At 42.1% G+C, this 26,010-nt stretch overlaps 1 protein-coding gene across 1 annotated transcript in view; it reads left to right on the forward strand.

Moving 5' to 3' along the window:
* Positions 1-672: 672 nt before the first annotated feature.
* agps (alkylglycerone phosphate synthase) overlaps positions 673-26,010 on the forward strand; it is a 157,064-nt gene continuing 131,726 nt past the window's right edge. Inside the window, exon 1 of the mRNA XM_060827329.1 lies at positions 673-926. Within this exon, the coding sequence (XP_060683312.1) occupies positions 739-926 (188 nt within the window). The 5' untranslated portion in view covers positions 673-738. The remainder of the gene's footprint in view (positions 927-26,010) is intronic.

Genomic DNA, 26,010 nt, shown 5'->3' on the forward strand with positions numbered 1-26,010 from the left:
TCCCTCATTGGTTCCATCCTCCCTCTGTGTCTCTGTTCCTACATCTCCCCCCCGCCATCTCCCTCCCTCCCTGTCTCATTCACTCCATCTCCCTCTCTCCCTCCTTCCCACTTCCTGTCTCGCTCCCTTCCTCCCCTTCTCCCTCCCTCAGCCTCTCTGCCTGTCTCCCTCCCTCACCGTCTGCCCTCCTCACTATCTCCCTCCCTCCATCTCACTCCCTCCCTCCTTCCCCTTCCTGTATCGCTCTCTTCCTCTTCTCTCTCCATTGCCCTCTGTTTCCCCCCTTTGTCCATCCCCTCCTTCTTTGTCCCTCCCATCTTTCCACCCTCCCCTCCCTCTGTCCCCCCCTCCTCCTGCCTCCTCCCCTCTCCTCTCTCTATCCCGTCCCCTCTCTCTGTTCCCCCTCCCCGTTCCCCCTCCCCGTTCCCCCTCCCCTCTCTGTGTTCCCCCCTCCCCATCTCCTCCCCTCTCTGTCCCCTCCCCTTTCTCTGTTCCCCCTCCCCTTTCTCTGTTCCCCCCCTCCCTCTCCCCTATCCTCCCTTGTCCCCTCCCCTTTCTCTCCCTCTCCCCTCTGTCTGTTCCCCCCTCCCCTCTCTCTGTCCCCTCCCCACTCCCTGTTCCCCCCTCCCCCTGTCCCCTCCCCTCCCCTCCCCCTCCCGCCTGTAAGGCGCGCTGAGGTTGCCGGGAGCAGTCTCAGCTCTGACCTCTGACCCGGGCTTGCAGCCACAACACGGAAGAATGGCGGCGGTGGCGGAGGAGGAGCAGGAGCGCAGGCAGCTCCGTGCTCGGCAACGGCTGCGAGTGTTGGTGGGGCACCTGCGGAGTGCCGAGCCCGCCGTAGCACCGGCTCTGAGCCAGTGCCGAGGCATTGAGCCGGGGAGCACGGACCGTGCAGCGAAGACCGCGGGGAGCATCCCCAGGCGGAGGTGGGTTGGCGGTTTGAATGGGCGGCGGCGGGACAGGGGAAGGGAGGCCGGAGCTGGAGGATCCTCCTCTCTCTGTGTCCGGGCTGTCTTCCTGTTTTCAAGGAGCGAACCTTGTTTATCTGCTGGAGTGGTTATGCTCAGAGTTTTATAGCTCGGGCCCTGGATGGTGTTACTCGGTTTCAATAACATTTTTAAATAATAAATACACAGAGATGGGGCGTGAGCTGCTCTCTGCAGAAGTTCAGAGTTAATTGTTGAGCGAGAAAGCCAGTAGTAAAAACTGTATCAGTTTGTGCATTTACTCCCTTACTTTGTTGCCAGATCTGCAACTGGAGACTATACAGTAAAACAAATGAATAAAAGTTTTCAATCGGTCATATAACAAAGAATTTTAGGTCAGTATTTTGAACTGTTCAAACATGGAAAAGTGTCACTTGAATGCTAGTTCGTGCTGATTTGTAGCGATAGGATAGGATGATTGGTGGTCTGATCTTCAGTCTACGTAACTTTTTCTCTGACAGTACGGTGTGACATCTAGTGGTACGTTCTCTGGGCACTTTGTTTTCTTTAAAACAATAGAACGCTTCAGATTTTCCCTAGTGAATCTAATCACAATTAGCAAATGGCACCAATGCTTTCTTAAGATGCATACTTATAAAACTTTTTTTCTTTTAATAAGCAAATGCACAACTATCGAACGGGTATGACTGTTGAATGCATTTTACGAAAGCAGACGATTTTAACGTAGAATGTCATATTGACACTGTGCATAGTTAGATCCATGCAGTGATTGGACTCCCAAGTTGTAGATTTGTCAGAATGTCAAAACACAAGCTAGTTAGATTTCTGGTAAACTGCAGGAGTGAGCTTCTTCACCTTTTCAATCTTGGGCTTAATGTTTATTTGGTATATGTGTGTTAATAAATGTAAGTTATCCTATGCCTTATCATTGACCAGTAAAATGTAACTGCTACTTGTGGCCTCATGTTAGACAAGTAGGCGTCAGACCACTAGGCAAGCAGTGCATGTTGCAAGGTTTCGATTTTCAATTATGTTGTAGACTATCACTTAGTTTAATTTTCATTTCAAGACACAAATGTCTTTCAAGGTTCAAATGTTTGTTGACATTGAGGTTTATTTTGTGGATCAGATTAATCTTTCATTTCCCTATTACTAAGTACACTAGAATTTTATTTGAGTTTTTTTTGCAGAGAAAATGCTGTACTTTGTAATTAATGTGTGAGGGATAAAGAATTCTAACATAATGATGGGTAATTAATGAAATAATACTCCTAAGTTGATTGCAAAAAACACAGCATATATTATCAGCCATTATAGATGATATGCAACTGACTGGTGAAGATTGCATGTTTTTTTAAACTAAATCCTGATATTAAATTATCATCTGGTGTGTCAAAAATCTAAATTTTATTTTGAGCTTTTATATAAGACTGGTGGTTCAGTTCAATATTACTGTTAGTTAACAATTATGAGAACATTCCTGGAATTCCAGAGAATTAACAACAGTTGTCTACTAGATTCATTGTGAAACCTTTTCATGTTAATCAACATTATATGTTTGTTTTTCATTGTCTGAAGTACCATGATTCTCTGAACGTATTAAGTTAGCATGAATGTCCACATAAATGTATGTAACCTGTTTGCCATTGCTCACTTTGAGGTTCACCAGGAATAATTCTGATCCAGAATTTATTACAGGAGGTTCAACAGAGTCACCTCCCAAGTCAATTTGCCTAGCATCAAGGCACAAGTCAACTAATGGATCCGATCGTATGTCTAAGATTGGACTGCCAATTCAGGTGTTCTATTCAAACTTAGTTGTGGTAAGAGACGCCCAGAAGGACAGCAGAAATGCATTTGGGGATGTTCTCAAAGTATCCCTGCAAATGTCAACTGTCCACATTGTTCCAAGTCCGTAAGATGTGCCTAAGCAAGATGAAAAATGTTTATTTGGGAAGGTGTAGAACCCATGGAGAATGCAGAATAAGATTTAAGGCATGTGAAAGCATGCATAAACTTCCAAATGCTTAATCTACCCAACCCTTCAAACCCACCTGCCTTGTATACGGCCAACTCTTGTCGACCATCTCGGAGACTAACACTTGGGAGTGGTGGTAGCTTAGATTAGATTACTTGCTGTGTGGAAACAGGCCCAACAAGTCCACACCGAAGCGCACCCAACCAGACCCATTCCCCTACATTTACCCCTGTACCTAGCACTATAAGCAATTTAACATGGCCAGTTCACCTGCACATCTTTGGACTGTGGGAGGAAACTGGAGCACCCAGAGGAAACCCACACAGACACTGGGAGAATGTGCAAACTCCACACAGTCAATCGCCTGAGGCAGGAATTGAACCCGGGTCTCTGGCACTATGAGGCAGCAGTGCTAACCACTGTGCCACCGTGCCGCCCACAAGGTAAGTCATCCTTAATCCTCAGCAACTGCCCAACATGAGGTCAGTAGTTGGAAATGAGTGCTTGACTCCTCTCCCACCTGTAAGACACAGGTCATGTGTATGTAATACTTTCATTTGCCTGAATGAATGCAGTTGTAACAACACTGAGGAAGTGTCAACACTATGTAAGACAAAATAGTCTAATCATAATCAGGCATCGAACATCCACTGTCATAATCTTTGGAATAGTGTAATACAGAAGTGTAGCTGTCTTGAATGCATTGCTACAATTCACCAAGGCATCTGTTGGAGCACCTTCCAAACCCCAAACTCTGACTCCTAGAGGAACAATTGGTGTTTGGGAGCACAATCATCCCAAAACCTGTCTGTCTCTGACCAGTCTGTCTTTTTGGCTTTCAGTTTTCATTGTAGCTGAGCCAAAATCCTGAAAGATCCTATCTGACTATTGTCATGGAAGCATCTCCACACTTTAAGCCAAGTTATCATCATCTTACTGAGGTAACCCATTCAACACCTTGAACCATTTAATAAGGCAATGGCTGTTTCTATCTATCCCTTTTCGCTTTTATCTCACCTGTCAGTCAAGAATCTGAAGCCCAATATGTGTAAACTTAACCAAAGAGGAACAGTCAAATTGCTGGGAGTGTACTAGAAGTCTCCTAGTCTGAGAGAATTACAAGAGCAGATATGTTGACAAGTTTTGGAGAAGTGTAAAAGTAAGTTTAGTGATGGAGGATTTTAACTTCACCAGTAATGACTGTGGTAGTCGTCATAGAAAGAAAGGTTTAAAGGGAGTGAAATTCTTAAAGTGCATCCAGGAGAGTGCTTTAAGGCCCCCGGGGTGGTTCTGTGCTTAATTTTGGGTATTAAGCCAGGCAAGTGGTCGAAGTATCAGTGGGGGAGCATTTTGCAGATAGCGATCATAACATTGTTGTAGCTAACAGTTATGGAAAAGAACAAGGATGGCCCTGAAAGCAAAGTTCTAAATTGAGTAAGACCTAAGATCATGTATGATTATGCCAGAGTGGACTAGGAACAGATCCTTTTAGGTTAATCTGTCAGCAAAATGAAATAGGGAGAGTATATACCTGGGAAAGAGTAGGGTCCTTTAAGAATCGTAGTGATGATTTGTGCATGGAGCCAGAGGCTGTAGGGAGGGTTCTAAGTGAATCCTTGGTTTTGGTGTTCACTAGTGAGAGGGATGGTTATGGGTATAGAAATCAGGGAGAAAGATTGTGCAAAGAAATTAGCATTGTCAGAGAGGAGATTGAGTGGTCTTGTAGGCTTAAAGTAGATAAATCTCCATGGCTTGATGAATTGTATCCCAACCAGTTAAATAGGGCAAAGAAAGAAATGGGAGTACTAGTAATAATTTTCCATTTCTCTCTGGCCATGAAGGAATAAGAGAACTGAAGGACTGCCAGTTGAAGGACTGTTAATAAGGGAGCAAGGGATAAATCGGGAAACTACATGTAGTGGGTCACTCTGTCTAGCCTCTGGGGAAACTGAGAAGCAATTCTGAGGGACAGATATATTCTGCACTTGGAAAGGCCAGGCTTTATCAAGAAAAATAAACATAGTTTTGTGTCAGAGAGGTCATGTCTAACCAACTTGATGTAATTTTTTGAAGAAATGACGAGGTGTGTAGATAGGGGAAATGCATTCTGTGTGTTCTTGTTGAACGTCAGCAAGACTTTTGATAAGGTCTCGCATGGAAGATTGATAGCAAAGGTACGAGTCCATGTGATCGAAGGAAATTTGACAAATTAGATCCACAGTTAGCTGAATGGCAGGAAGCAGAAACTGATGGTTTTCTTGGGGGGGGGGGGAGGTTGGTGGTTTGTGACTGGAAGCCTGTGTCAAGTGGGGGTTCCATCGGAATCAGTGTTGCTACCCTTATTGGGATATACTTTTAAAGATTTAGAACTTGGATCTTGAACTTTGGTATATTTGTGGATGACACAAAAATCAGTGGGGTGGCAATTAATGAGGAGGAAACCTTAGATTACAGGGGAATATGGATGGGCTAATCAGTTGCATGTGGAATTCTATCTGAATGTGATATACCTGGGTAGGACAGTCAAGGTAAGGGAAGCACCAAGCATCAGAGGGACGTCGGTGTGTATGTTTAATTGTCTCTTAAAGTGGGCGATACCACAGCTGCAGTATTGCATGCATTCCTGGAATCCACATTAAAGGAGGGATGTGATTGCACTGGAGAGGATGCAGACGAGACTTACCAGGATGTTCCCTGGGCTGGAGAGTTGGCTGTACAGGACATTGGTTAGGCCACTGTGAGAATATTGCGTGCAATTCTGGTCTCTGCCTATTGGAAAGATGTTGTGAAACTTGAAAGGGTTCAGAAAAGATTTACAAGGATGTTGTCATGGTTGAAGGATTTGAGCTATATGGAGGGGTTGAATAAGTTGAGGCAATTTTTCCCTGGAGTGTTGGAGGCTTAGGGGTGACCTTATAGAGGTTACAAAATCATGAGGGGCATGGGCATGGGGAGTGGTGGAGGCTAGCAATTGCAGCATTGAAAAGGCATCTGAATGGGTATATGACTAGGAAAGGTTTAAAGGTATATTGGCCAGGTGCTGGCAAGTGGAACTAGATTGAGTTGGGATATCTGTTCGGCATGGATGATTTGGACCGAAGGGTCTGTTTCTGTGCTGTACATCTCTATGACTCTATGATTGTTTTCCTTGGAGCAAAGGGGTCTGAGGGGGTACATGTATAAAATTGAAGGTCTTAGACAGGAAGGAACTAGTCCCTTGCTGGAGGGATGAATGACTGAGGAAGTAGATTTAAGGTGAGGAAAATCTTTGTCTCCCAGAGGGCTGTGGGAATCTGGAACTCACTACCTATAAGTGTGGTAGAGGTAGAAACCCTCAACATTTAAGTATTTATTTGGATATTTGTGTGTTAAGGCAATGGGCCAAGTGCTGGAAATTAGGAAGAGAATAGTTAAGCGGTTGTTTTTGGTTGGCAAATCGGCCTTTTTCTGTCCTGTAGACCTCTGATTCTGTTTCCTGCTTGGAGCTGGTTTCCTTGGTTGAAGAGATCATGTCATTTGTTGAATAAAACTAATTCTGACCTTTGATTGCATTTTTTTTCATATTTACCCATTCAAAAGGTAAAAAGTTTAAAAAAGCATTTTATTCACAGTCACTTGGTTTGTTCAAAGTACCTTCCTCTAATTACTGTTTTATTGATGACTGATAATGAAAAATAAATGCAAAGTAATGGTTTTAAATTACTGAGAGTTACAAACAGTAAGAACTGAACAGGATCATGTTCTGTCACATGTAGAGTGTAAGGAAGCTTCTTACAGAAGCATAAGAATATTAATTTCCAATTTTCAAGCATAGTTGTATTTGTGCCGTATGCTGCAAGTTATAGAACAAATGGATGTTAATTGATAACTAAAGTGAAATTTCCTTGAGAATATGCATCTCAAGCTTTTTATCCTGAGTGAAATGGGACATCAGGCAAGGTTTTTGAGATGATTTGGAGATGCCAGTGTTGGACTGGGGTGTACAAAGTTAAAAATCTCACAACACCAGCAGCACTTCGAAAGCTAGTGCTTCCAAGTAAACTTGTTGGACTATAACCCGGTGTTGTGATTTTGAAGGTTTTTGAGGGGGGTGAAATATATAGTGGCACATTTAGCATTTTTCTGTCATTGTATTAACAATTTTCTCATCTCTTACATGAAAAACCCTGTTTAAGCTGACCAGCATATTGTTGAATCCTCTAAAATGTCTACTTCGTTTATTGGTCATGATTTGGAGATGCCGGTGTTGGACTGTGGTGTACATAGTTAAAAATCGCTCCGAAAGCTAGTGTGCTTCCAATTAAACCTGCTGGGCTATAACCTGGTGTCGTTTATTGGTTTACTCTTCATTTTACCAGAACTATTCAATGCAATATTACATCTCTCTTGTGGATGTTGTTTGTCTTGGTAGATTTTATTTTACTTTGTCATTTAAGGTAGTTATTGGACTTTAATTAAGTGTCTCTTTAGTGTGAGGTTTCTTGAAGTACATCCTGGCATAATTTTCATTGTTTTCTATTGTCAGTGTTCAAAATAGGTGAGTCTGTCCTCTCAAAGAACAGTTAATCCTGTTGTTTTACTCATTGCATGGAAGACGGCCTTGGCTCGGTCCCTCTCTGTTTGAAGTTTGAATTCAAGTCTTAATCCAGAAAATGAGATTGGCAGATTCTGAGTAATGACACTGCAAGGGTTGGTCACAATCTATTTCAATAATTTGGATGTAGGGACCAAATGTAATGTCTTCAATTGGCAGTCTATAGGCTTTGTGTGTTGTAAGAAAGATATCAGATGGCTTCATAGTGTTCTACACGAGATTTTGACAGATGTACTGAATGGGCTAGAATGACAGGTTGAATATAATGTGGGAAATGTGCGATAATCCATTTTAGTTGGAGAAATTATGTGGAGTATTTCTTAAATGGAAATAGATATTTGTACAAAGGACCTCTGTTTTTGTTGGAATATCACGGAAGGCTAACGTGCAGATGGAGCAGGCTATTAGGAAGGCAAATGGAATGCCACCCTTTATTGCAACACAATTTGAGTGCAAAAGTTGTGAAGTCTTGTTTTTATTGTGTACAAGCTTGGTTAAACTGCAGTTGGAGTATTATGTGCAGTTTTGGTTATCTTACCACGGAAAAGATATTACTACCATAGAGGGAGTGCAGCAATCGTTCACCAGGCTCATTCCTGGATGGTGTGACTGACTGACTGACCAAGGAAGATTGACAAATTGGGCTTGAATTTGCAAGAAAAAAAAGAATTGTGGATGCTGTAAATCAGAAACATAAAGGGAAAACACTGAGCAGGTCTGGCAGCATCTGGGGCTGTTTTCCCTGAACTGTTGGAGGCTGAGGGATGACCTTATAAAAGTCTATAAAATCATGAGGGGCATGGATAGGGTAAGTAGACAAGTCTTTTCCCTGGGGTGTGGAGTCCAGAACTAGAGGGTACAAGTTTAGGGTGAGGGAGGGGAAAATTTGATAGGAATCTAAGGGCCAACCTCTTCATGCAGAGTTTGGTGTATCTATGGAATGAGCTGCCAGACGAAGTGGTGGAGGTTGGTGCAACTACAACATTTACAAGGCATCTGGATAGGTATATGAATGGGAAGGGTTGAGAGGGATATGGGCCAGTTGCTGATGATGGGACTAGATGAGGCCAGCATGGGGGCTCACTGGTTAGCACTGTTGTCTCTCAGTTCCAGGGACCCGGGTTTGATTCCAGCCTCAGGAGTGGAGATTGCACATGTCTAGGGGGTTTCCAGTTGGTGTTCTGGTTTCCTCCCACAATCCAAAGATATGCAGGTTAGGTGAATTGGATGCTAAATTGCTCATAGTGTTCAGGGAAGTGTAGGTTAGGTGCATTAGTCAGGATAAATGTGGAGTAGTAGTGTAATGGGCCTGGCTGGGTTGCTCTTTGGAGAGTCGATGTGGATCATATTTGTAAACTAATATTCAGAATAGGTTGGTGTTGCCTTTACCAGGTTTCTTTTCCCAGCAGCCCTTTTTACTATGCACTATGGGTTCTAAGGTGATCTTTGCAAGTTTGCAAGAAATCCTTTTGGCAATATTTATGGAATATTGAAGTACAAGTTTCAGTGGATTGGTGTTCTGGATGTTTCTCAATCCCTTCTCAAATCTGCAATCTTTGGCTATAGCACGGTCTACCCGATCCAAACATAATCCAAACAAAACTAGTCCCACCTGCTCCTGGCCCTTCAAACCTGTCCTAGCCATATACTCATCAAATGTCTTTTAAATGTTGTAATTTACTAAGGAAGTTAGTTCCACACACGAACCACCCTCTGCAAAAAATTGCTGTTTCTGTCTTTTGTAAATCTCCCACCTTAAAAATGTTGTTCCTAGTCTTCGAATCTCCCATGGGAAAAGACAGCTACCATTAACCTTATCTATACCCCTTATTATTTTAGGTTTCCTTTCAACCTCGTAAGCTTCAGTGGAAAAAAATCCAAACCTATCCAACCTTTCTTTTTACCTCAAACCTTCCATACCCAGCAACATCCTGGTAATTTTTTTTCTGAACTCTCTCCAGCTTAATAATATCCTTCTTTATAAAGGGGTGACCCGAACTGGACACGGTATTCCAAAAGAGGCCTCTCCAATGCCCTGCACAACTTCAACATAAAACTTCCAAACTCCTATACTCGGTCTTAGTAAGAGTGCAAATTTCAGCATAAATAAGACCTGAATTTATATGAAACAAATGCACCATAAGCGAAAATTTAAGACAAATGCTACATTTGCTGTCTGCTTGCTTTTCAAAATAATCAGTAGTTTCTTTTCGTTTTTGGATGCTCATATTTTTTAGAGGAAAGTGGTTTTGCATTAATAATGCAAAGAAGGTATTTGCTTTTATAACCAAAATAACCCTGGAGATACACCCAAATCCATTAACTACTGTCGCTACTGATATTCATTGCTACCAAACCAGGCATATATTTATGACTATTCCCTTATTTATAGATCATTTTGTGACTTGTTCAAAATACTATATTAAAAATGAGTGAAACAAAGGTTATAGCCACAGAAAAAACAAAAATATAATAAACATGAAACATTTTCCTTTTTGTGAAGTTAGCCGATACATTTACCCTCAAGTGGATAAACTTGTTAGTCTCGTCATTCAAATTCCTGTAATTCAATATAAAACAATGGATGGCAGGTCAGTGTTTTAGACTGGGGTAAAGCAAAGTCTGATGATTCCGTAGACCGTGTACATCCTTAATTTGTGAATGGTGTTTGACTTTTTTTCTCGCTTCTCTCTTCTCCCTCCCTCCCCCCCCCCCCCCCCCCCCCCCCCCCAAACTAAGTGTCATTATATAACTCTCAACTATACATCAAAACATATTTTGTATTTTTGTCTGGTCTGCTGTACATTGCTTCTGATAGTAGTACAGAAAACAATGCCTTCAGTTATAGTTCGCCACCCTGCTGAAGTTAGATTGTTAGAATTGTTAGATCACCTTGACTAACCTTGTGTTTATTTCCATGACACTCACTGTAGGATGTTACGTCTTAACCATATGTATGAACAAAATTCAGGTGAAGAAATTTCAATGCACAAATAACAGTTTGTGTTTATTAATGAGCTTTGGTGTATGAACAACGCATTATTATGAACCAACCAGGTTTGTGACTACTGTACATTTAAGCTTTTCTCACACCACCTCTACTGCTGCACCATTGCATCATCTTCTCACCCCTCCATTGTCCCAAACAAGTTAAACTGCTTATCTGCTGCTCAGTGGTGGATGTTCAAAACTTTTTTTCACAACTAAAAGTTGTGATTGAAGGAATCCATTTTCTTTTTGATACTTAGCAAGTAGTGAACAGATTTTGTGCTGACTTTCTTGCCCTGACAACTATTTAAGGCATGACCAAGTGACCTTGTCATATTGAACTTGTGCTGAGTATCTGACCACACCTCAGTGCCATTATGCAAATGGAATATTTCCGCCTGTGTAATAATGTCCATCTAATCTTCTAAGTGCCTCATCCATGCATTTGTTAGGTGTGGACTGGGTTATTCTGATGCACTCCAGGCTGGCCTCCCACATTCTATGGTAAACAAAATTAGAGCATATCGGATTGGGTATGGCCACAGGTGGTGGCGGAGGAGAGACATACTGGCATGTATAAAGAATTGATTAATAGAGATAAGGAAGAAATAAGTCATTTCAAGATTGGCCGGCTCTGATTAGTTGGGTGCAGCAAAGATCAATGCTCAGGTCCCAGCTTTTGACTATCTGATTTGTGTGTGCTGATTTCCAAATTTGCAGATGACACAAAACTATTTGCCCTCAAAACTCCCAATGCCAATGTAGTGCCACTTCAGGGGGATTTGGGTAGGCTATGTGAGGGGCAAACATTTGGCATGCAGAACACGATCTGGAGAAATGAGAGATTATCTAGTTAGGCAAGAAAAACAAATCCTGAGTAGTTTGTAAATAATGGGAAGCTGGGAAGTGTTGAAATTTCAAATGGATTTGAAAATTTCTAAATGTTAAGGTCAGAGATATGAGATAATGCAAAAAAAAATATTCAGGTTCGTGATGTTTCTGATCGTGTTTTCGGGATTCTTGCGGGGGAGATGGAACAGCCCCAAGTCGTGGTCCACATAAGCACCAATGGTATAATTAGGAAGAGAGATGGGATTTAAGGCTGAAATTCACTTCAACCACTGGGCATCAATGTGGACTTCCCCAATTCCTTCCCTCCCTCCCTCCCCCCACCTTGCCTCAGTTCTAATCTTCCAGCTCAGCACTGTCCTCATGATCTATCCTACCTGCCAATCCCCCCTCCCATCTATTCACTCCACCCTCCCCTCTGACCTATTACCTCCATCCCCACCCCCATTCATATATTGTACTTCCTGCTCCTCAGATGCTGCCTGACCTGCTGTGCTTTTCCAGCACCAGATGGAATTTAGCCTAGGATTCTCTGGGAAGCCATGGAGGAGATTGCAGAGCCTTTGGCTTTGATTTTTATGTTGTCATTGTCTGCAGGAATAGTGCCAGAAGACTGGAAGATAGTAAATGTTCCCTTGTTCAAGAAGGGGAATAGAGGCAACCCTGGAAATTATGGACCTGTGAGCCTTCCTTTGGTTGAGAGTCAAATGTTGGAAAGGGTTATAAGAGAAAGGATTTATAGCCATCTAGAGAGGAATAAGTTGATTAGGGATAGTCGACACGGTTTAGTGAAGGATAGGTTGTACCTCGCAATCCTTAGAGTTTTTTGAGAAGGTGACCAAACAGGTGGATGAGGGTAATGTCGTTGATGTGATGTATGTGGATTTCAGGAAGGCATTTGATAAGGTTCCCCATGGTAGGCTATTGTACAAAATAAGGAGGCATGGGGTTAAGGCTGATTTAGCAATTTGAATCAGAAATTGGTGAGCAGGGGGCGGTGGTTGATGGGAAATATTCATTCTGGTGTTCAGTTACTCGTGTTGTACTGTAAAGATGTGTTTTGAGTAGATTAGATTCCCTACAGTATGGAAACAGGCTATTTGGCCCAACACATCCACACTGACCCTCTGAAAAGTAACACACCCAGACCCATTCCCCTACCCAATATTTGCCTTTGCCTAATGCACCTAGCACTATGGACAACTTACTTGGCCAGTTAACCTGATCTGTACATCTTTGGATTGTGGGAGGAAACTGGAAAACCTGAAGGAAACCTACGCAGACACTGGGAGAATGTGCAAACTCCACACAGACAGTCCCCGAGGTGGGAATCAAACCCAAGTCCCCGGTGCTGTGAGGCAGCAGTGCTAACCACTGAGCCACCGTGCCGCCCTGGTACAACTGCTGTTTATCATTTTTATAAACTACCTAGATAAGGGTGTGGAAGGATGGGTTAGTAAGTTTGCGGACTACACTAAGGTTGGTACAGTTGTGGATAGTGCTGAAAATGTGTTGCTGGAAAAGTGCAGCAGATCAGGCAGCATCCAAAGAGCAGGAGAATCGACGTTTCGGGCATGAATCCTTCTTCAGGAATGAGGAAGGTGTGGTCCAGCAGGCTAAGATAAAAGGTAGGGAGGTGGGACTTGGGGGAGGAGCGTTGGAAATGCGATAGGTGGGAGGAGGTCAAGGTGAGGGTGATGGGCCGGAGTGGAGGTGGGGGCGGAGAGGTCAGGAAGAAGATTGCAGGTTAGGAAGGTGGTGCTGAGTTTGAGGGATTTGACTGAGACAAGATGGGGGGAGGGAAATGAGGTAACTGTAGAAATCTAGGTTCATCCCTTGTGATTGGAGGGTTCCTAGGCGGAAGATGAGGTGCTCTTCCTCCAGCTGTTGTGTTGCTATGGTCTGGCGATGGAGGAGTCCAAGGACCTGCATGTCCTTGGTGGAGTGGGAGGGGGAGTTGAAGTGTTGAGCCACGGGTTGGTTGGTCCGGGTGGCCCAGAGGTGTTCCCTGAAACGTTCTGCAAGTAGGTGGCCTGTCTCCAATACAGAGGAGGCCACATCGGGTGCAGCGGATGCAGTAAATGATGTGTGTGGAGGTGCAGGTGAATTTGTGGCGGATGTGGAAGGATCCCTTGGGGCCTTGGAGGGAAGTAAGGGGGGAGGTGTGGGCACAAGTTTTTCATTTCTTGCGGTTGCAGGGGAAGGTACCGGGAGTGGAGGTTGGGTTGGTGGGGGGTGTGGACCTGAGGAGTCATGGAGGGAGGGGTCTTTTTGGAACACTGATAGGGGAGGGGAGGGAAATATATGCCTGGTGGTGGGGTCCGTTTGGAGGTGGCGGAAATGACGACGGATGTCACAATGTATGTGGAGGTTGGTGGGGTGGTAGATGAGGACCAGTGGGGTTCTGTCCTGGTGGCGATTGGAGGGGCGGGGCTCAAGGGCGGAGGTGCGGGAAGTGGAGGAGATGCGGTGGAGGGCATCGTCGATCACGTCTGGGGGGAAATTGCGGTCTTTGAAGAAGGAGGCCATTTGGGTTGTACGGTATTGGAACTGGTCCTAGTGCCAAAGGATGTTGTAGGCTACAGAGGGACATTGATAAGCTGTAGAGCTGGGCTGAGATGTGGCAAATGGAGTTTAAAGCAGAAAATTGAGAGATGATTCATTTTGGAAGGATTAACAGGAATGCAGAGTACTTGGCTAATGGTAAGATTCCTGGTAGTGTTAGATGAGTAGAGAAATCTGTGTCCAGGTACTTGGATCCCTGAAAGTTGCCACCCAGGCTGTCAGGGCTGTTGAGGAGGCATAAGGTGCGTTAGCTTTTATTAGTAGTGGGATTGAGTTTCTGAGCCATGAGAATATGCTGAAGCTGTACAAAACTCTCTATGCAATACTGCTGTATGTGATTTTACTTGTATCTCTGTCCCAGATTATTTACTGAATCAATCTAGTTTTCATTTGAATCCATTATCTACTTCCACCACTTCCTAGTCAGCATCATCTTGTCCTCCTGTTCATGTTTAAAAAATGGACAACTTCACACTTGGTTATATCAAATTCCATTTGCAAGAGATTTTTCTAAGAGTAGACAAATCCAGTTGTAAAGAATGCCCTCCAAATCTGATTAATTGTGCCAGTAGGAACCTCCATTTCATGCATTTATGCTTTTTACATTTTATACTATTCACAACTGTTAATATATCTAATTGTACTTAGGGATATTGATCTCAAATAGAGGCAGATGGATGTGGGTCAGTTCTGTGAAGAATTAAAAAAAATAGGTCAAATTAATTTGGAACAGTAACTCTAAGTACATGATTTCCAAACAAGCATGTAACTGTAGTCGTGTGCACTAATCCCTGTAGTGTTAATGGATAAAATGTTCATACTGATGAGCCTATTTGCAAACCTTACCAGAAATGAGCTTCCAATCTAAATCATGCCATCATGAAGGAAGACTGCCTACTTCTCATTCAAACATTAGCTCTTTATCAGTTCATCTGCTATTGTTCATCTGTCTTTTTTTTTCTAGACTTGACTATTTCAACAATTTTGGCTGGCTTTCTCCACTGTACACTGTTTTTGAGGCCAGACAAAATGCTGCAGCATGTGACTCTACTTGCACCAGATCTCATTCACCTAACTGCTTGCTGACCTTGTCTCCCAGTGAAACATCTTGACTTGAAAAATCTTATCCTTGTTTACATCATTTGATTTGATTCCACTTTGCGGCTCTTTGTTCTGAACATATGGCTCTTCTGATGAAAATCTAATTTTGTCTGTATTCTGGGCATTTCTGCTCCTAGTAATCTTTCAGGCAATGAAAGTCATGCCTTTCGTTAAAGGAAGGAGCAGATGATAGGCAGGAGTAGTCCTTCTATTGTGCTGCTTAACTGAAGACTTGCCAATGGAAAGGTTGTACACTGACGGGGAGAGACTTGTACATTGGCTCTTTCTTTTGAACTGTGAAAGTTGGTGGTGTAGTTTGTGAACAAGAAGCAAGCTAGCACACCACAGCTGGCTCTCTGCATTCAACAAATCATGTTGGCCTGTTGAAAATATGTCATGGAACAGCTGAATGTTGATCCCACGTGGCTGAACTCACCATAGCTACTGACCTGCCACCACAAATTTCCAGCTGCTTATCTTCTAATGGCTGATATGGTCAAGTATAGGAATTTGTCATATCTGCACTTTGCTGCCTCTGCACGAGACTGGAGGAGTTTCAATCTCCTAGACAAGCTGAATAGACCATTCTAAACCCACCCACAACGCTATAAACGAAACATGTTTAAGTTGCATCTAACTTTTAATCACTTGCTTTGTCTGGAAATCAGATTTATATTCTGAATACTAATTAAAGGAATTTCAATATTTTGCCTGATCTTCTTGACGTTTATGTACTGAATAAAATTTCTAGCTTTCTGGGACTTTACTCAATAAGTCAGTAATTATTCTACATTGTTTGCGATTACAGGCTAGCACAATAAATAGGCTCGAGATTGCATATTTACTCCAGCATTTGAGTGCGCAGCATTAAACTGGGACCTTGAATAGGGGGGAAAAAAGCTAGGGCATTTACTGCCATATCTGGCTGCTGTTGCATTGTCAGCTAGGTGAAGAACTGAGAGAGATTTGCCTCACTCTGCTGGATATATGTGAGCTCAATCTTTATTGCACATATGTGCTGACTGACATCTTTTGGCAGTTTGCTTACATAAAGTAGTGATGTTATATAAGTGTGATGATGGATATATCTAACAAAATCACAATTGTTATGATGTAGGAGGCCTTTCAGCCCTTGGTGCCTACATTAGCTCTTGTGCATGTTGACATCATGAAGTATTGTCATGATGTGAGATCTGAAATGGCTATAATAGCAACTCATTCATGAGTTGCATAAAAACTTGGCATATTTTCTTTTTAAAAAAAGTGGATATGAAAATGTAAATAGCATGCCCCTGTACTTTGTTAATAGGAGCCAAAGAGAAATACAAAAGCAGCTTTATACTGGGTTATTCATTTTTTTAAAAAAATGCTTTTCTTATATTTTAGTAAAATGATTTTCGGATCACACTGTAAATGTTTGGTTGCTTTCTAAAGTTTAATTGTCTGGACTGTGAGAACGATGTGTTCATCTCCCTTTGTGGGCGAGTTCAGATCTGAATAGTGAGTAGGAACTGTATACCACTTTGGATGGAGCCTGTAAATCTATGAGTAAATCTGCTGTGGTCTTCATTAATACTATTGCAACTTTTGAAGTAAAAAGTTTGTTCCGTGCTCAGTGTTATCATAACTCAGAGGCATGTGCTCTGTTACCGGCCCTCTACAAGTGACCAAGCATAGGCATGTATTTGTCTCAGTTCCAATATTCTCTAATTAGTGAATTTCCCTATGATTAGGTACTTCACTTCACTTTCAGAAATGTCTTTTCTATGAAAAGCTCATGTCAGCATCAATGCTGTGGAGTTCTGGGCAAGGTAGAGTTCCCATGATCTTACACTCATTGTAGCTCTTCTCCCTTATTTGATTGAGCCAAGTATTTCAAAACTGTGGGTTTTGTGTGCACAGAAAAATTGCTTTTAATTTTGTGTAAAATACTTGTGCAATAGTTGGTTTCAATATTTATATTCGTGTCAATTTCATTCATTGCTTGTTTGATCAATGCTTGGTATAATCTCGATTTTAATCAGTTTAGATTGCTATTGGGTTTTTGTTTAGAAGCTGTCCTAACCAGCTGTGTTGGTCCAATTTTATTCTTTTTTCCAAAAAAAATTTAGTAATCTTGTGTCCTGTCAGTGTGATCTATGAATTTAGATAGTCTTTCAAACTAATTGTTTGCTTTTACGTTTGTGTAGTGACTTATTTTGCATGCTGTTGCAAGCTTTTTAAACTAAATGCTGTGCTATACTTTAAACCATTAACCAACTATACTTTCTAAAGTACTAAGTAATATATTTTTACTTTACCCTTTAGTAAACTTCACACTAGAAATATTGAGGTAAATCTGAATTTTGTAAGCCCTTTCAATTTAAGTTGTTAGATCCATAGGTGTAAAGCTTTCAGTTTATTTAAACTGACATTTTTGTCTGGGAAAGTTACCTTGGTCAGTTTTTTATCATGATGTTACAGTGAAACTGAGAACTGAGATGTGGTTAACAGTGCAACAGTGCCACCATCTGGATGCAGAGAAGAACATAACTGCTGCAAGGGCTGAACTGATATGCATGTACCATTGTGACGTAATGCTAATGATACAACGCAGTAGTACAGGTATGTAGTTTCAGCTTAGTGAACACTAATTCCATAGTGATCAGAAATTTATAGTCACTGCATAGTTGACATTTGAGGAAAAACAGTCCTTGGGAATTGAAAAATAACTTTTGTCTGTAAAAAGGAAATTGGGTTTGAGTTTTATCAGAGAATTGTTGCATCGTGATTTCGGGTTTAAAAGGCCTTGGTGAATAATTATCGCTGTTAGAAACTGAGATAAATTGTTTACGGGGAGTAGGAAGATGAGAAAGGAGTATTTCACATTGTAGTGCACGATGCATTATTCTACTGCTATAGTGGAATTACACTTAAACTAAAACAATGAACTGCAGGAGCTGGAGATCTGAAACAAAACCAGAAACTAATGAGAATCTCAGCATGTTGTGAAGCATCCCTTCAAAGAGTCACTGGCCTGGAAACAGTGACCTGTTTTCTCCCCACAGATGCAACCAGACCTGCTGAATTTCTCCAGCAATTTCTGTTTTTGCTACATTTTTTAATAGCAAAGAGATAACTTAGTTTATGGCAAATCCTGAGAACAGTTAGAAGATAATTGCTTTTTCACATAACTGACCACTGGCATGCTTTCTGAGGGTTTGACCCCCCCCCACCCCATGTGCACATACTGAATGGCCACAACAACTTTCAAGCTTTGAAACGGGGTCATAGTTGGAAAATATTTGGAAACCACTATTAAAGGACCTCTTATTAGTTTAAATATATTTATACACTCTAGCTCACCTATGATGACAATATAGCTGAAAATGTGTTGCTGGAAATGCGCAGCAGGTCAGGCAGCATCCAAGAATCGACGTTTCGGGCATAAGCCCTTCTTCAGGAATATGATGACAATATAGCCCATGTAAAGTGTTGTACAGCTGAACATACTGTAAAGTTGCTATTGTCTCACCAGACCATAGGGCTGCCGACTCATTCCAGAGAGATGACTGGCGCTGGTTTAACCTGAGGTGCCTCAGGTGTCAGTTAAAGCTGAGAGGGAGAGTCCTTCACGGTAGCCCCAGCCAATGCAGGCATTAAACCCACGCAGTTGACAGAATTATGTATTACACAGCAGCTATCAAGCCAATTGAGCAAAAGGATTTTGGTAAAAAATGTGCTTGCATGGTTTAAGTAGAGTGGAAGACATGTCACTCTTGTATCTGACCAAAACTGCTATTGTACTTTCATTTGTTCTTCAAAAACTTGCTGTCATCTTCACCTCTCCCCTCTTAACCCTAGATATTGTTTTCCAGTGCACTTGAACATTGTACCTGGCCCATAATTATTATTCTCCCATCCCCTTTGCATCTTTGTCCAGTATTTCTACACCTGACACCACTCAAACCCAGTATCATCCTACTCCCATTACATTATCCAATACTCCATTGGTATTAATTAAACTAGGATCCTAATTGCTTTGGAGCACTTTTTAAAAGAAAAGGACAGTTGAAAGTTTAAGTATGTATTAATTTAATCAAAGCTGCTGGCTTCTAGATTTTGTTTTCAAGCATGTTCAGCTTCAACTTATCTACTGTAGTACGTGATAATTGTATACCTTGATATACTCCATTATGGCAGAAAGTACCTCTAATCTTTATACTTTACTGTGCAGTATTAAACAAGGTACAGTATCTCCAGACTTGGATTGGATACTGTTCTCAGGAGATCAGCTAGCAATGTATCAGTTTTCCTGTTAAGACCATAAGATATAGGAGTGGAAGTAAGGTCATTCGGCCCATCGAGTCCACTCCGCCATTCAATCATGGCTGATGGGCATTCCAACTCCACTTACCAGCGTTCTCCCGTAGCCCTTAATTCCTGTGACATCAAGAATTTATCAATCTCTGCCTTGAAGACATTTAGCGTCCCTGCCTCCACTGCACTCCACGGCAATGAATTCCACAGGCCCACCACTCTCTGGCTGAAGAACTGTCTCCGCATTTCTGTTACTCACAGCAATGTATGGTTTCTGCAGTTGTAACATTTATGTTTGATATGTTGTCACATTTGTCTCTCAAATTTCATTTATTATTTACTTTCAATCCTTTGTGTACAAGCAGGAGGGATGTTATTTTATATTCATTCGCAAGGCAGCTCAACATTTCTTCCTAATCCTTAACTGCCCTCAAACGTGGTGCTGCTTTAAGCGCTGCCATCCATGTGGGGAAACGTGGTGCTGCTTTAAGCGCTGCCATCCATGTGGGGAAACGTGGTGCTGCTTTAAGCGCTGCCATCCATGTGGGGAAAGCACCCCTGGAGTGATGTTGAACAGGGAATTCAAAGATTTTGACCCAGTGACAATGGAGGAATTGATAGATTTAAATTCAGTATGGTGTGTGACATGGGAGACTTTGGGCTGATGGTGTTCAGCTTTTCAAATACTTATTGGTGGGTGCCAATCGAGTGGTTGGTTTGGCTTTGAGTTTTTTTTTGGAGATGGGTTATTCCAAGCAGCGGAGAATGTCATCATGCTCTTGACATGTTTGTAGAAGGGAGGGCTAGTACTCCAGAGCTCCCAGCTAATGTTAGGGGGGATGTGGATTCAAAGCCCAAGGCAGATGGTGAAATTTGAATTTAATAATAATCGAGCAAACAGCTGACCCAGTTGTCACTGTGCAACCATTGTCAATAGATGTAAACACCCAGTTGGTTCACTAATGTCCTTGAAGGAAGGCAATCTGCCATTCCTACCTGATCTGCATTTAAGTTCAGCCCCCCACCAAATGGCTAACTCTTAATTGGAATGGGCAATTCATGCTACCCTCTGCTACACTGCCCACATTTAGTGAATGAACAAAATAAAGTTATAATGGCTTGGTGGGAGGACTTGAAGTGTATAGTCAGGAGGTGAATTACTTTCTCTAGAATATCCAATATTTGGCTTTTGCTTGTAACCTGTGTATACATGTTGATGGTCTCGTAAGTTTCAGTAGTGACCCTGATGTCAATGATTGGGTTTTAATGTCATAAACTTTCCAAGGATGAAGGTTTGACATTTTTGGAGATGGTTGTTGCTTGACACTTGTGGTCTGAACTTTACTTGCTGATATGGTTTAATTCATCTGAACTCTGCAAAACTTGTCTTTCGTATTTGTTGGGTATCTTTTCGGCAGCCAACTCCAAACACACCTATCCATGAGACAAAGTGAGGACTGCAGATGCTGGAGATAGAGTCAAAAAGTGTGGTGCTGGAAAAGCACAGCAGATAAGGCAGCAGTCTCCTGCTCCTTGGATGCTGCCTGATCTGCTATGATTTTCCAGTGCCCCACTATTTGACACTAACCTGCCCACATTTGGGGTTTGGCAGTTTGCAGCTCTGGAATATATGGGCATGTGATAAAGGAACAGGGGTAAGCTATTTCCTCCCTGCAGCCTGTACTACTAGTCAATAAGGAAGATCATTGCTAATCTGATTTGTAACTTCAAGCCCATGTTCTATCCACCCCTGTTAACCTTTCACCCTCCTGCTCAATAAGAATCTATCTACCTCTCTCTCTTAAAAGAAAATTTAAGGACTTTGCTTCCACCACTGTTTTCAGGAATAAAAGTTCCAAAACTTCAAGACACTCAAGAAATTACGTCTGATCTTTTGTTTTAAATTGTGATCCCTTCGGTTGGCATGGATGAGTTGGACCGAAGGGTCTGTTTCTGTGCTGTACATCTCTATGACTTAATTACTTAAAAAGTGACTGCTTGTTTTTAGTTATCCCATCAGAGGAACTGTCTTATCAACATCTACTGTGTGTTGCTCCCAAATTGGGAAATTTCACAATTTACCACATTGTACTCTATTGGAGTGCCGCATTGTTGGCCAGTTACTTAAACTATTCGTATCTGTTTTATAACCTCCCCTGTGTCCTTGTCACAACTAGATTCATTATTTATCTTTATGTGGTCAGCCACGTTGGCATATAAATTGTAAAAGGTTGATGTCCCAGCATCATTCCCTGTGGCCCACCACTCATTGCGTTTTGCCCACCTGAAAAAGACTCATTTATGCCAATCTTCAATCCATGCCAATACGTGACCCTGTTTTCTGCAATAACCTTTGTGGTAGCTTCTCAAATGTCTTCTATAAGATTAATGCAACCACCAGCTTCTCTGTATGCACAGTAGATGTTAACTTTTCAAATAATTCTTGTAAATTAGTCAAATTTGATTTTCTTTTCACAACCTTGTTGACTCTGCCTTAATTACCTTAAGCAAATGCTCTGCTACAACTTCTTCAGTAATAGCTTCTAACATTTTCCTATTGGCAGATGTTAAGCTAACTGGCCTATAGTTTCTTGCTTTCTGTCCTCTCCCTTTTTGCACGAAGGTTTACATTTGCTATATTCCAAACACATGGCATCTTTTCTGAATCAAGGGAGGTTTAGAAAATGAAAAGCAATCCAGAATACAGTGCGACCTTGATCAGATGGTCTAATAACCACAGAATGGACCAATGACCAGGTGGAATTTTAATTTAAATAAATGGTGAGATGTTGCATTTTGGTAAGGCAAGTCAGGGCAAGTTCTGGGGAGTGTTGCTGAACAGAGAGGTTGGATTGCAGGTTCATAGTTCCTTGAAAATGGAGTCACAGGTAGACAGGGAAATGAAGACTTGTTTGGTATGCATGCCTTTATTGGCGAGTGCATTGAGTATAGGAGTTGGGGAAGTTATGTTGCGGCTAAACAGGACATTGTTTTGGCTACGTTTGGAATACTGTATGCAATGCTGGTCTATAGGAAGGATGTTGTGAAACTTTAAAGGGTTCAGAAAAGATTTAAAAGGGTGTTGCCAGGGTTGGACGGATTGAGCTATAGGGAGAGGTTGAATTTCGACAGTTTGATTCCCTACAGTGTGGAAACAGGCCCTTCGGCCCAACAAGTCCATACTGACCCGTTTCCCTCTGATTAATGCACCTAACACTATCAGCAATTTAGCATGGTAAATAGAATGACTGCAGATGCTGGAAACCAGATTCTGGATTAGTGGTGCTGGAAGAGCACAGCAATTCAGGCAGCATCCGAGGAGCAGTATCATCAACAATGCGGCACTCTAATAGAGTACAATATGGTAAAAGCAGAGTCTGAAGGGTGGAGGGATAAGTGATCTCTGCTTGTATTCCTGATGAAGGGCTTTTGCCCGAAACGTCGATTTTACTGCTCCTCAGATGCTGCCTGAACTGCTGTGCTCTTCCAGCATGGCTAATCCAGCAATTTAGCATGGCCAATTCACGTGACCTGCACATCTTTGGACTGTGGGAGGAAACCGGAGCACCTGGAGGAAACCCACGCAGACACTGGGAGAATGTGTAAACTCCACACAGACAGTCACCCAAGGCTGGAATTGAACCGGGACTCTGGTGTTGTGAGGCAGCAGTGCTAACCATTGTGCTGCCCTATTTTATTTTATTTATTTGCAAGGGGGAATATTGACACACAGGTCAGGAGGTAACCTTTTGATCCTTCTACTCTGTTCATTTAGCTGATTGTAGATGGACCTGCCACCATTGATACAAATGCTGCTGGTTGCATTATCATCACAATTCAATTATTTCGTACTGATATAAGGGTGAAACATTTATTGGGATCATAAAAGTTTCTGTATGTAAATTCAACACTTTGGAGAAATGCCAGAGGATTGTAACCAGCTGTGTAATTATAATCAATATTGGCCAGTTTTAAGGGCTTGACATATGAAGGGTAGTGTCTTTGCCCTGAGGTAGAAGCACCACGTTTGAGTTCTAGCTGATTATCAAGCTGTGGAAAAGGACATGGAAGCTATCGAATGTAGGAAAATAGATGGTGACATCTTGAAAAATGTCCATAACACAGAAGAGGAACTGCTGGATGTCTTGAAACGCATAAAAGTGGATAAGTCCCCAGGACCTGTTCAGGTGCACCCTAGAACTCTGTGGGAGGCTATGGAAGTGATTGCTGGACCTTTTACTGAAATATTTGTATCATCGATAGGGACAGGTGAGGTGCCATAAGACTGGAGATTGGCTAACATAGTGCCACTGTATAAGAAAGGTGGTAAGGACAAGCCAGGGAACTATAGACCGGTGAGCCTGATGTTGGTGGTGGGCAAGGTGTTGGAGGGAATTCTGAGGGACAGGATGTACATATATTTGGAAAGGCAAAGACTGATTGGGGATAGTCAACATGATTTTGTGTGTGGGAAATCATGTCTCCCAAACTTGATTTGAGTTTTTTGAAGAAGTAACAAAGATGATTAATGAGGGCAGAGTGGTAGATGTGATCTTTACGAACATAAAGCGTTCGACAAGGTTTCCCATGGGAGACTGGTTAGCAAGGTTAGATCTAACAGAATACAGGGAGAACTAGCCATTTGGCAACAGAACTGGCTCAAAGGTAAAAGACAGAGGGTGGTGAGGGAGGGTTGTTTTTCAGACTGGAGGCCTGTGACCAGTGGAGTGCCACAAGGATCGGTGCTGGGTCCACTATTTTTCATCATTTATATAAATGATGTGGATGTGAGCATTAGAGGTATAGTTAGTAAGTTTGCAGATGACACCAAAATTGGACAACAAAGGAGGTTCCTCAGATTACAACAGGATCTTGATCAGATGGGCCAATGAGCTGAGAAGTAGCAAATGGAGTTTAATTTAGATAAATGCGAGGTGCTGCATTTTGGGAAAGCAAATCTTAGCAGGACTTATACAACTAATGGTAAGGTCCTGGAGAGTGTTGCTGAACAAAGAGACCTTGCAGTGCAGGCTCATAGCTCCTTGAAAGTGGAGTCTCAGGTAGAGAGGATAGTGAAGGTGGCATTTGGTATGCTTTCCTTTATTGATCAGAATATTGAGGACAGGAGTTGGGAGGTCATGTTGCAGCTGCAACATGTCATTGGTTAGGCCACTGTTGGAACATTGCTGCTGAGGTTATTTTCCTTGGAGCTGAGGGGTGACCTTAGAGGTTTATAAAATCATGAAGGGTATGAATAGGATGATAGACAAGGTCTTTTCTCCAAGGGTAGGGAACTCCAAAACTACACGTGGGTTGCATGGTGGCACAGTGGTTAGCACAGCTGCCTCACAGCACCAGAGACCCAGGTTCAATTCCTGCCTCTGGCACCTGTCTGTGTGGAGTTTGCACATTGTCCCAGTGTCTGCATGGGTTTCTTTCGGGTGCTCCGGTTTCCTCCCACAGTCCAAAAATGTGCAGGTGAGGTGAATTGGCCAGGCTAAATTGCCCGTAGTGTGAGATGAAGGGGAATGGGTCTTGGTTACTCTTCGGAGGGTCGGTGTGGACTTGTTGGACCGAAGGGCCTGTCTCCACACTGTAAGTAATCTTAGATTAGATTAAGGTGGGACAAGAAATATTTAAAAGGGGTCTCGTATGCAAAGGTTGATAAGTGTGTGGGACGAGCTGGCAGAGAAAGTGGTAAAGGCTGGTACAGTTACATCGTTTAAAAGGCATCTGGATGGGTATATGAATGGGAAAGGTTTGGAGGGAAATGGGACTAGATTAGGTTAGGATATCTGGTCGGTGTGGATGAGTTGGATTAAAGAGTCTGTTTCCATGCTGTACATCACTGATTCTTATGACTCTGTCAACTATCTCATTAGCCACTTCCTTTAAAATTCTAGGATGAATTTCATCGGGATCCGAACACTAGTTAGCCTGCTGTTTCAAAAACGTATTCAGTACTGCTACTCTGGTGATTGTGATTTTTCTGGATTTCTCCCCACCTCCTTTTCCTGATTTATTGCTGCTTCTGGAATGTTGTTTCATCCTCTGGTAAAGACTGATCCAAAATATCACTTTGCCATTTGCTTATTTTCCATTATTAATTCTCCAGTCTCTCTCTCTATAGGATGAACACTCGGTTGGTTAACTGTTTCTTTTTTAAAGTATTTATTGAACTTCTTCATAACTGTTTTTCTATTTTGGGACAGCTTTCTCTCAAACTCTAATTTTTGGTCATGCTTTGTTTCTAGTTCTACTTAATCTTTTGAGCTGTTGCTGTGTCTTTGCACCTGTGTATGCTCTTTAAGTTAGTGTGTTTATTGTTTCCTGTTATGCAAAGAAGGTGGGTCTGTCTCTTGGAAATTTTCACTCTTTTTGGACTGAATTCTGAAATCTCTCCTTAAATCTCTGTTACTACATCTCTGCTGATCAATCCTTTTAAAGTAGTTATTTCTGAGGAAGGGCCACATTAACTCTGATTTCTCTTTACAGATACTGCCAGACCCGCTGAGCTTTTCCAACAACTGGCTTATGTTTCTGAAAATAATTTGTCAATTTAACTTATTGTGCTATGCCTTGTAATTCTCTCTTGTTCTCAGACTGAATCCTCTTGTTAAACAATGTAAAATGTTTTTTTTGGCACTGCTCCCCATGGGTGCCTTCATTATGAGATTGCAAACCATAAC

Source organism: Hemiscyllium ocellatum, chromosome 7 (genome assembly GCF_020745735.1).
Source record: "Hemiscyllium ocellatum isolate sHemOce1 chromosome 7, sHemOce1.pat.X.cur, whole genome shotgun sequence".
In the NCBI taxonomy this organism is placed as follows: Eukaryota; Metazoa; Chordata; class Chondrichthyes; order Orectolobiformes; family Hemiscylliidae; genus Hemiscyllium; species Hemiscyllium ocellatum.